Genomic DNA, 12,497 nt, shown 5'->3' on the forward strand with positions numbered 1-12,497 from the left:
TCAACACACATATGAAAAATCTCATTAATCACTAGAAAAGTGCAAATCAAAACCTCAATGAGATACCATCTCACACGAGTCAGAATGGCTAGTATCAAAAAGTCAAAAAATAACCTACGCTAGTAAGGGTGCAGAGAAAAGTGTTCACTTACACATTTTTATAGAAATGTAAATTAGTTCAGCCATTATGAAAAGCAGTTTGGCAATTTCTGAAAGAACTTCAAACACAGCTACCGTCAACCCTGCAATCCCATTACTGGGTATATACCGAAAGGAATAGAAAATCATTCTACTATAAAGACGCACGGATGCTCATCACAGCACTATTCACCTCAACACCCATCAACAGTGGACTGGATAAAGAACACGTGGTACATATGCTCCATGGAATACTACGCAGCCATAAAAAAGAATAAGGTAAAACCCTTTGTACTAACATGGATGGAGCTGGAGGCCACTATCCTCAGCAAACTGACACAGGAACAGAAATCCAAATACCACATGTTCTCACGTATAAGCGGGAGCCAAACATTGAGTATGCTGTAGACATGAAGAAGGAAAGAACGGACACCAGGGCCTACTTGACAGCACAGGGTGGGAAGCAGGCGACGAAGAAAAAGCTGCTATGCTTAGTAATGGGTGATGAAATAATTTGTACACCAAAGCCCCATGATGTGCAATTCACCTAGATAATTAACTTGTACATGTACCCTGAATGTAAAATAAAAGTTTTCTTAAAATGTGCAAAGGATTTGAATATATATTTCTCCAAAGAAGATATACAAATGATCAAAAAGCAAAGGAAAAGAAGTTCGACCAGCATCGATCATTCAGAAAAAGCAAATCAAAACCACAGTGAGACGCTCCTTCACACCCACCAGGATGGCTGTAATAGAAAATAAATATTGGCAAAGATGTGGAGAAACTGGAACTCTCATGCAAACTGGAATTCTCATTCTGGTGAGAATACAGAATTGTGCAGTCACGGAGGAAAATAACTTGGTCGTTTCTCCAAAAGTTAAATATGGAATTACTATATGACCCAGCAACTCTACTTCTGGTTATAAAAGCCCAAAAGAATTGAAAGCAGGTGTTTAAACGTGAATGTTCATAAAGCACAATTCAGAATAGCTAAAAGGTGCTAACAACCCAAATGTTCATCCAGATGACTAGAACAAAATGAGGAATATCTATACAATGGGATATGACTTAGCCAAGAAAAGGAGTAACATGCTGATACACGGTACAATTTGGATACACCATGAAAACATTTTGGTAAGTTAAAGTAAGCCATTCACAAAGAGCACATGTGATTCAGCTTATATGAGATTCCCAGGATAGGAAAATCCAGTAAGACTGAACGTGTATTAGTAATCAGGGACCAGAGAGCTAAGGCATAGGAGCAAAAACGCTAGTGGGCATGGGGTTTCTTTTTGAGGGAATGAAAACATCCTGAAACTAGATAGTCATGATGGTTGCACATCCTCAGAATACATATGACGATCACTAAACTGTATTTTCAAGTATACAATTATACTTTAAAAGTATATTTGAAAGCATGTGAAGTGCATACTTTAAAAGTCTATGTTCTGTGGTATGTAGATATCGCAATAAAGTTGTTATTTTAAAAGAGGGTTTGGGTCTTTTGGTGTTTGGTTGACGTGAGCTCAGAAAAATGGCCGACGAAGACTAGTAGAGCGAAGTATTTGAATGTGTGGGTACCAAAGAAGATAAATAGAGGGTATCAGAGGAACCCCTATTTAATTGCAAAAAAAAAAATAATAATACTCGAAGTAAAACATACATACTGGAAAGTACACACAATGGTTAAGTGCCAGCCAATGAACTGTCATGAATTCAAGGCACCCGAGTTACCAGTAACCAGGTTAAGAAACAGAGCGGGTTAATTGTCTCCTGTACCCCTTTCCGCTGTCTGGCATGGTTCGGCTGTGTCCCACCCAACCCTCGTGTCGAACTGCAATCCTGGTGTTGAAGGAGGGGCCTGAGGGAGGTGACTGAATCACAGGGGTGGTTTCTAGTGGTTTTGCACCATCCTCTAGTGCTGTTCCTACGACAGAGTTCTCACGTGATCTGGCTGCTTGGAAGCGTGTAGCACCTCTCCATTCTCTCTCTTCTTCCTGCTCCCCCATGTATAATGTGTCTGCTTTCCCTTTGCCTTCTGCCATGATTCTAAGTTTCCTGAGGCCTCCGCACAAGCAGAAGTCTGTCTGTCCTGCAGAACCACGCTATAAAGACATACCTGAGCCTGGGTCATTTACGAAGGAGAGGTTTAATAGCATACGTGAGAACAGAGCAACACACTGCCCGAATCTCCAAACCAGAGCTTGCCCATCTTTGAAAGTTATGTGAATAAAGCCATAGGATGCACTCTTGAGTCGGGCCCTTGTCATCAACACTGTCTAAGATTCATCCAAGTGTTTCCATACGGCTGAGAGTACTCATTCTCATGGAACAGGAGCATGTAACCACAGGTTTCGTATCCAACTTACTGTATTTCCAGTTCTCAGAGGTTAGGACCACCTGCTGTGAATGCTTTAGTGCCTGTCTCTTAGCAAACTCAGACAGGTCCCTCTGCCAAATATGCACCTCCAGGTGGAATTTCTGGGTTACACAATCTGCCAGAATCCATGAAAGCTGCAGACACACACACACACACACACACACACACACACACACACACACACACCCCAGTTTTCCAAAATGGCTGCAACGATGGACAAACTTTAACTTCCCTACTCGAGTTCTCAGGAGACTAAGTTTGTGTATAAATCACAGAAGGGAAAAGTGGATGAATTAAAAATATGCAGGCCCCCGCCCCCCGCAAAAGAAACACACAGTGTTCTCCGAAATCCAATCAGCGGTCTCGATACACACGGAGACTTACGCTAGCTCTTCTATGTTGCCCGCTGGGGAGTTCAACGCATCACAGAGGGACTTGACGTCATCACGAGAGAGTTTCGTGAGGGTGAGGCTCAGGTATTTCAAATCTGGCTGATGAAAGAGCACTTGAAAGAGGTGACTACTCTGACCAGAAAAGGAAACATTATTTATCCTGCAAAAACAAAAGTCTGGATGAGTTTCATCTAACGAGAGCACAGTCTCAACACCTGTGTTTGTCTCTTACCATCCCCATAAAGAGCTCATTCTCTGATTTCACAGCCCAGTGACGTGGCTCACTGGTTCTCAACTTGCATGATTCGGCCCCTACAAGGGACCGCTGGCAGTGTCTGGACACTATTTTGGGTATGTGGACAAGGGGAAGCTACCGCCATCTAGAGGGTGGAGGCCAGGGATGCATCTAACATCCTACAATGCACGAACAGCCCCTGTGATGAAGAACCATCTGCAACGAGATGCCACTAAGTGCTGAGGCTGAGGCACCGCTCGGGGTGTTCATTCTTTGCTTGTGCAGTTAGCCTCGACTGGAAGCCAGAGGTGAGATGAACGTGTTATCCCCGTGACATACCAGAGTCAAGGCCGATCCTCCACTCACCTGAGCTTCTGAAGGCGACAGCTGGGGTGCCTCAGCTGGTTACACCAGGTCACAAAGGCCGGCTCGCTGAGGGTGCTGTCCTGCACCTGGACCTCTCGGAGGTACCCGCTGGCAGTGAACACAGAGCAGATGTGATGCCAGCAGATGAGGCTGTAATCCAAGCTGTGGGCAAGAAAGGACGAGCTCTCCATGGGCACGTCAACACAAGCCGTTCGTGACACTTACAAGTACCACCTCGTCTTCTCAAAACAGAAGACGTCTGAGGCAGAGCCCCATTTAGTCGCAAAGAACAGGATTCTTCAGGTAAGCTCACCCCATGCTGGCAGTTTTCAACCTGCGGTGACATTTCCCCCCAGGGGACATTTGGGGATGTCTAGAGGTCTTTTTGGACATCACAGTTTGTGGGAGAGGTGCTTCTGGCATCTAGTGAGTACAGGCCAAGGATGCTTCTCAACATCCTACAATGCATAGGAGAGCAGGCCCAAAACGTCACCAGTGCCAAGGCTGAGAAACCCTGGCTGACACCCAGACAGTTGTTTTTTGTTTTTTTTTTTTGAGACAGAGTCTTGCTCTTGTTACCCAAGCTGGAGTGCAATGGTACCATCTTGGCTCACTGCAACCCCCGCCTCTGGGGTTCAAGTGTTTCTCCTGCCTCAGCCTCCCAAGTAGCTGGGATTACATGCGTGTGCTACCATGCCAGGCTAATTTTTATATTGTTAGTAGAGGCAGGGTTTCTCCATGTTGGCCAGGCTGGTCTCGAACTCCTGACCTAAGATGATCTACCCGCCTTGGCCTCCCAAAGTGCTGGGTTACAGGCGTGAGCCACCGCACGCGGGCTGTATGATTTTTTTTAGAGTAAGTTTTCAAAGGTGATTTGCAGCTGAGAGGTCAAGACACAGTGAGCGTGGTGCTATGAGAATGATATCCATTATAAGCACTCATCAGCTGATATTGAGAAAGCAAGAAACACTTCACACAGGTCCTCATATTCACTGCTCACAACGCGACTGTTACTAATTTTCCCACTTCTGTCATGGGGCAACCCCAGCCACCAAAGGGCAAGGCTCACAGACAAGGTCACAGAGCTCCCAAAGGGTTGGGCCAGGATGTGAGCTGAGGCTTTCCTGATAGAAAAAGTGAGTTTCTAACCACGGCCCTATACTCAACACTCCGTCAGCAAAACCCACTTGGGAACACAGATTCTGGAAAGAGATAAAATGCCATTAGATGTACTCACACAGAGCTGTGTGTATCCTCTTTCTTAAAGACATTCTGGATGGAAAAAGAAAGTTTCCTCAAGCTGGAGCAGTATTTTAAGCAGTAGGCAGAAACCACCAAGTCTGAGTTGTCAACAATATGGAAGCTACCTTCTTGGAGGAGGTTCACTGCCTGCCTCACAAAGGCAGGCTCCTGCATCTCAAAGAGACAGTAAAATATCGCCAAGGCATCCACCTGTCCCTGCAGATCTCCGTGCTCCCCTAAGCGCTTCAGGTACTGCTCAAATTGCTGCTTTATCTCTCGGGACAGTTGGAAGCCAAAAAACCCATTCAGTTTTTCTTGTTCCTTTTTATTTAAAAGACCAATTAGAAAACACCCAAAAAAAATCCAGTGTGGTCTCCTCCCTTTTTTAAAGTTGTTAACTAGCAATTCCTCGACACTTCTAACAGCTGGGTGAGGATGGTCCAGGTGGCTCTTCAGCAGGTAGAACATGGCGGCACAGAACTCCTGGATGCACACGTGGATGAACGCGTAGGAGCTCGCCCGCTCCCCGAACTTCAGAAGAACCTTGGTGCCCAGCAACGCAGGGATGTCAGCATCCGCAATCCCGTGTCTCCTGAGGTCTTCATCCCCAAACTCAAACGTATCGGTCCACATGCCCTCTGCAGCCAGGGCGCACAGGCCCTTCAGCTGGCGCTGGCTTTGCTCGGTCGGCCCCGTGGCACCCTTGGGTGTGAACAGGTTGAGGATGAAACAGGCGTACACAGAGGTGGTGCTCTGGCAGGTCAGGGCCAGGTCTTTCCCTTTCTGCATCTCTTGCTTCAGAGCGGTACACAGGAGCCAGCAGAGGAGAGGGATCTGGCATATGGCAAACAGCTGCTGACTTTCTCTCACAAGACTGAAGGCTTCCATGGCTCTCTGCGGGTCTTGAAAGAAACAGCAGAAGTACACCAACCTGTCGCTCTCGTCGAATCCCCGGGGCTCATATATTTCTGAGATCGCCACCCGATCCCGGAGCTCCTTCGGGCACGTGGGTTTGACGGCGACCAGCAGGGAGGCCTCCGGGAGCATCTTCCTCCTCAGCAAACTGCTCAGGACCACCTGCACCGGCCGCTTTTCCTTCCAGTCGTCGCACAGATCCGAGTCGGGCTGGTTCACGTCGGCCTCCAGCTGTTCGAAGCTGTCGATGACAAACAGGAGTCGCTCCGGCTGGGACACGATCTCTGTTACGGGAGCGGCCGGATCGGGCCACTCTCTGCAGATCAAGTCAGCCAGGCTCACTGCCGGCAACTCCCTCATTTCTCGGCAGCAGAAGTAGAAGGCGTACAGGAACCTGTCCTGGTAGATCCTGCTGTCCGACCAGGCCCACATCAGCTTCATCAGGAGCGTCGTCTTCCCAATTCCTTGCGCTCCCTGAATGACCACTGTACGTGGGTGTTTCCCGGTTTCCTTGGAAGCAAAAAGGCGGTCCAGATGGTCACATTCTTCCCGCTTGACTTCCTGGTGAAAGTACCGGTCAATGTCGGTGACAGACTTGCTGGCCCACAAGTGGCTGAACTTCTTCTTTGCGTGATCTTGATAGGTCTTCGTGTATCCTGAGTCAGTGAGGGCAAGAGGAGGGAAAAAAACCCGCAGAGTTAAACATTCCCGCATACACGCTTTGTCCCTGCCGTCTTTTCTTCTCAGAATGTATCTTCCCAGGGGTCTACCCACTGCGGCCCCCAGGCCAAGCCTGGTCAGTCTGCTCCTGTAAATACAGTCTCATTAGAGCTCACTACGCGGTTCACTGGTGTATGGGAGCAGGTGCCTTCCTGATTCAATAGCCGAGCTGAGTAGCTGTGAGACACGGTTCGGCCCACAAAGCCTCAAACAGAAACCATATGGTCATCTACACAGAAAGTTTGCCAAATTCTGCTTTCAACAGACACACACACACGTATTCATTGCTACTATAATACCAAAATAACTGGAATATAACTGTGTGACTATCAAGACTGGTTAACTAATTTATGAAACCACGATTACACAGATTTATTAAGAGTATGGATCTCTTTACGTGGATAAAGAACAGGACAGTGTCTATAGCATGTCCTCATTTGTGTAAACACGGTATTTAGAAACCAATACAGGCTTCACATTAGGGACTAGGTCTGAAAGTCTGCCTAAGAACGACCTGACCTAGGCAGTTGCCTCCAGAAGGGAGACAAGGCGTGGTAAGGATAGAATGGCACCTAGCATTCATTCTGACTTTATGCCAGTGAGCTTTCTTTCAATGGCAGAATGCTCAGAAGAAAAACCAATCGAAAAACCCAGCAAACACGATGACCAAGCCCCACACATCCCACAACCCCTCATGGCTACGATCAAGGCACAGATTCAGCTCTGCGATTTGCACCCACTCTTGTGACACTGGAGGGAAGCGGGTGGAGTCCATCTTCCGCCTGTGGAGAAGGAAGTTGAGTCTATCGCCTGTCTTGCTGCCAGCTTCCATGAGCGCAGACATGCTGGGCTTTTCTGTAACAGAAGCCTTGTCTCCAATTGCTATAGTTGGCCAGGCACAGTGGCTCATGCCTGTAATCCCAGCACTCTGTGGGGCTGAGGCAGGCGGATCACCTGAGGCCAGGAGATCAAGACCAGCCTGGCCAACATAGTGAAATCCCGCCTCTACTAAAAATATAAAAATTAGCTGGGCATGGTGGCACAGGCCTATAATCCCAGCTACTCAGGAGGCCAGGACAGAAGAATTGCTTAAACCCGGGAGGTGGAGGTCACAGTGACCCGAGATCGCACCACTGTACTCCAGCCTGGGCGATAGAACAAGACTGTCTCAAAAACTAAAACGAAAACCAATTGCTGTAGTCACTGATTTGAAGCAGCCGCAGCACTGGTGAGCTTCTGATTTCTGAATCACAGCTGCCGTGGCGTTTTTCTAAAGCCACAGTTGTAACGCTGGGCTTCCCATCTCCCACCTTCCTCACTGCAGGAGAGGCAGATGCGCACTGGTGCCGCAGTTCTTAGAGTCATCTCTGCAGCACCAGCCTAGAGCTTGATCCTTCAGGCCAGGCCCAAAGTTTCGGCAACACAAAACTCCCTGACAGTTATCTGTTCCTTGAATAACTTGTGTGATGTTGATATTCTGCAAGTGAGTGGTTGCTGATGGACTGGAGATGAAATTTTCCCTATGCCCCTGCATAACTGTTACTGGATTTAACTGGGTGGAGGTGAAAGACATAATGTAGTGCCCACAGACTGCTGGGTGTGATGGTAGGTAATGCTGCCTTAACTTATCGGGGAGAACAAGGGATTCCCCCAATCTTCGGTCCCCTGAAGTCCCTAACTGGTGAAACTCCCACCTGACATTGGTGACGATCCCATTAGCATCTTAAGCTTAGTAAGTTGGTTGCCCCTTCCCCCGAGGCTTCCTACTTTGCTAGTCCTCTCAACTGTTCTGGAGATTTCTGTGACAAGTCTGGTTACTCATTAAGGGGAATTAAGTGTGTACAACCTCAACCCAGCCGTGAAAAGAGATAAAAGGTTTAAGTACCTACCAGGAGATCTATCTTTAGACCTGCTTAAGTTTTATTTTAGCAATATTCTAAAATATTTCTACGTGCAAAGAATGTTCTTCTTTATATAAATTACTGTTTCGAGACAGGGTCTCACTCTGTTACCCCGGCTGGAGTCCAGTGGTGCAAACACAGCTCACTGCAGCCTCATCCTCCTGGGCTCAAGTGATCCTCCTGCCTCAGCTTCTGGTGTAGCTGAGACTGCAGGCGTATGACACCAAAACACTCTAGGGAACATGGAGAAATTTTAAAAATTTTGACTAGGGGCCAGGTGCAGTGGCTCATGCCTGTAATCCTAACACTTTGGGAGGCTGAGGCAGGTGGATCATCCGAGGTCAGCAGTTTGAGACCAGCCTGCCCAACATGGCGAAACTCCGTCTCTACTAAAAATACAAAAACTAGCTGGGCTTGGTGGCAGGCGCCTATAATCCCAGCTACTCGGGAGGCTGAGGCAGGAGAACTGCTTGAACCCGAGGGACACAGGTTGCAATGAGCCAAGATCGCGCCACTGCACTCCAGCCTGGGTGAGAGAGCAAAACTCCGTCTCAAAACAAACAAAAATTGGACTGGGGAAAGGTTTTTCCCAAGTAATGTTCCAAATCAAGAGAATGTGCAAGAAAGGCTCGCACTGCCAAAAACGGAAACTCTCAAATCATCTTGTTTCAAACCCGTTATTTTAATCCTCAATATTAAGAAAATTTCCCCCTAACGACCACCAGAAGCAATTCCTATTTCACTGGAAACAAGACATTCCAGATCCTCAATGTATTCAATGTCTCATATTCAAATGTGGCCCTCAAAATTACCAGGCATACTAGGAGACTGCATGACCAAAGATAAAGAGTATAATAAAAAAGAAAAGGAGAAAACAGCAGAAAGAGAGCTATAAATGTTAAAATCTTTACGCACATTTTAAAATAATTTAAAATGCTCACAAAATAGAAGATGGGATATTCGGGAAAAGAAGGAAATCTGTGAAAAAGGCAGACTGCATAAATAAAACACGTTAACTAAATATAAGGATCACCACACGGATGTGTTCACAGATGAGATGCAGCTGAATAGGGAATCAGGGAATAAGAAAGTTAGTTATGAATACCTAGACTAGACATAAGAATGTAGAGAAAGGACACGTGGGAGACAGCGTAAGAGCCTTGGCTGGGCGCAGTGGCTCATGCCTGGAATCCCAGCACTGTGGGAGGCTGAGACGGGCGGATCACCTGCGGTCAGGAGTTCAAGACCAGCCTGGTCAACATGGCGAAACTCTGTCTCTACTAAAAATACAAAAATTACCCAGGTGTGGTGGCACATGCCTATAATTCCAGCTACTCGGGAGGCTGAGGCAGGAGAAACACTTGATTGTTCTTCATCCCAGGAGATGAAGGCTGCAGTGAGCCAAGATCACACCACTGCACTCCAGCCTGGGTGAAAAGCGTCTCAAAAAAACAAACAAAAAAGTCTAGGCCAGCATGGTGGCTCATACCTATAATCCTAGCACTTGGGGAGGCTGAGGCAGGTGGATCACCTGAGGTCAGGATCAAGACCAGGCTGGCCAACATGGTGAAACCCCGTCTCTAGTAAAAATACAAAAATTAGCCGGGCGTGATGGCAAGTGTCTGTAATCCAGCTATCCAGCTACTCGGGAGAATGAGGCAGGACAATCACTTGACTTGGGAGGTGGAGACTGCAGTGAGCCAAGATCGTGCCACTGCACTCTAGCCTGGGTGACAGGGGCAGACTAAAAGAAAGAGTGTAGGCCGGCATCGTGGCTCATGCCTGTAATCCCAGCATTTTGGGAGGACCAGGCCGGAGAACCACTTAAGCCCAGGAGTTTAAGACCAGCCTGGGCAATATAACGAGAGCTTGTCTCTACGGAATTTTTTTTTTTTTACGTTAGCCAGGTATGCAATTAGCCAAGCATGGTGGCACGGTGCCTGTAGTCCCAGCTACTTGGGAGGCTGAGGTGTGAGATCATTCGAGCCCAGGAGGCTGAGGCTGCAGTGAGCCATGATGGTACCACTGCACTCTACCCTGGGTGACAGAGCCAGGCTTTATCTTGAACAAACAAGAAAGTCCAGGATGTGTAACTGGAGTCCCAGAAGAAGAGACAGAAGAATGAAGTACACAATGGCTGAAACTGAGAACTGAATGTTACTGAACCTCAGACACAGCCGGGCACGGTGGCTCACACCTGTAATCCCAGCACTTTGGGAGGCCAAGGCAGGAGAATCACAAGGTCAGGAGTTCGAGACCAGTCTGGCCAACATGGTAAAACCCTGTCTCTACTAAAAATACAAAAATTAGCTTGGCATGGTGGTAGGTGCCTATAATCCCAGCTACTCAGGAGGCTGATGCAGGAGAATCACTTGAACCCAGGAGGCGGAGATTGCAGTGGGTCGAGATGGCACCACTGCACTCCAGCCTGGGCGACAGAGTGAGGTTCTGTCTCAAAAACAAAAAAACAAACAAACAAGATGCAACAATATCGAAGAGTCCCAAACAGGATGAAAACAAATCCACAACCAGGCAGATTGAAATAGGGACAGCTGAACAAAGACAAAGAAAAACAATTAAACAGGAAGTCATAAGAACTGTCTCCTGCCACTGATACTGCAAATGTGCAAAGTAACAGTTAACAATCCTTGTGACGGGATAAATACAGACGTGACCCTAAAAGCCACCTTGCTTATTGATCATAGCTTCTCTGACAGGAACTTCCGCCTGCTAAACACACAATTACACCAGTCAATCTCTGTTCATTGCATCCTCTATGGCAGGTGTTAACTGCTTTTGCAAATAAGTCAAGCGCATGGTTCCTATGCCACAACTTCACCTCAGAGAGTTTCTGGCTACAAGTTCTCAGCTTAGGGTAAAAACCATTGGTGACCCAGATAAAGGTACAATGCAGGTTAGAACATGACAGCCACTGACATTTTACGCACATATAACCACCAGGTCTAAGAGACCGTTTCCTGCCTAAAAGGATGGTATTTTCAGGTCAGGGGTGGTGAATCATACCTGTGTAATCCCAGCACTTTGGGAGGCCAAGGTGGGTGGATCACCTGAGGTCAGGAGTTCAACACCAGCCTGGCTAACATGGTGAAACCCCGTCTCTACTAAAAATATGAAAAATTAGCTGGGTGAAGTGGCAGGAGGCTGAGGCAGGAGAATCCCTTGAACCTGGGAGGTGGAGGTTGTAGTGAACCAAGATTGCACCACTGCACTCCGGCCTGGGCAACAAAGTGAGACTCCATCTCAAAAAAAAAAAAAAAAAAAAAAAAAGATAATCCTATAGCACATTCTGGCATTCTGGTCCTGTTGCAGATAGGCAGAGATCATTTACCAAAATTAGGACACAGTTTTGATTGTAAGAAGCCTTGCCTCTTCCCAGCCTCACTCACCGGTCCTCTCTCTCGTGACCTTCACACAGAGATCCTTTCTATCCATCTTCTGAAAGATTCTTAGGGTCACGTTCCAAGCTTGCTGTTCTTCATAGTGCTGGATCAAGAGGTTTGCAAGTTCTTCCCGGGATGCTTTTTTGATTTCACCCCACGGAATCGGCTTGAGTTCAAGATGCGAAGTCAATTGCTTGAGATGTTCCTTAAATTTTCTGAACTCCTCCTTTTTGAGCTCCTCCAGATACCACATAAGGCCAAAGTCAGAGAAGAAAGAGGCTGCCATCTGGTCCAAAGCAGAGATACCAGTCCTCAAAGCGACAGTGACCAGGACCAATAAATAAATAAAACCTGCAGAAAATTCAGGAAAGTGCCAAGTTATTACAAATAAATGGATCAAGATTACTGATTTCTTGTATAGTATCTTGCTAGTTTTGGGGGGATGGGAATGAGGACGGAAAGTCAGGTTCATCTCACCTTCTCATTGAAATGGTCATGAAAAGTCTCACTAACAGATGGGAGAATAGTAGATAAAATAACCCAGATGAGAATCCTAACCTTTAGTCACCGACATATCTTCAAAATCCAAGCAAATATAGGCTTTACAATTTTTAGAAATTACATTTAAATGTAGAAATGACATTGTAAATCTAGAAATTATATTTTTACATTTAAATATGGAAATGACACTTTAAATATAGAAATTACATTTTTATATTTAAATATAGAAATGACATTGTAAATATATAAATTACACTGTAAATATAGAAATAATATTTTTACATTTAAATATGGGAAATTACT

The 12,497-nt window shown here is 46.4% G+C and overlaps 1 protein-coding gene across 1 annotated transcript; it reads right to left on the reverse strand.

Annotated features, from left to right (window-relative positions):
• Positions 1-2,901: 2,901 nt before the first annotated feature.
• On the reverse strand, positions 2,902-11,979 carry NLRP4 (NLR family pyrin domain containing 4; the record flags this gene model as incomplete). The annotated part of the gene is given in 4 exon segments (XM_064380657.1): positions 2,902-3,073; positions 3,515-3,676; positions 4,752-6,327; positions 11,700-11,979. Coding segments are annotated over 4 exon segments (2,190 nt in total), but the record flags the coding sequence as incomplete, so codon positions are not given.
• Positions 11,980-12,497: the final 518 nt, after the last annotated feature.

Source organism: Aotus nancymaae, unplaced genomic scaffold (assembly GCF_030222135.1).
Source record: "Aotus nancymaae isolate 86718 unplaced genomic scaffold, 86718_ANA_hifiasm-v0.15.2.pri h1tg000028l, whole genome shotgun sequence".
Lineage (NCBI taxonomy): Eukaryota > Metazoa > Chordata > Mammalia > Primates > Aotidae > Aotus > Aotus nancymaae.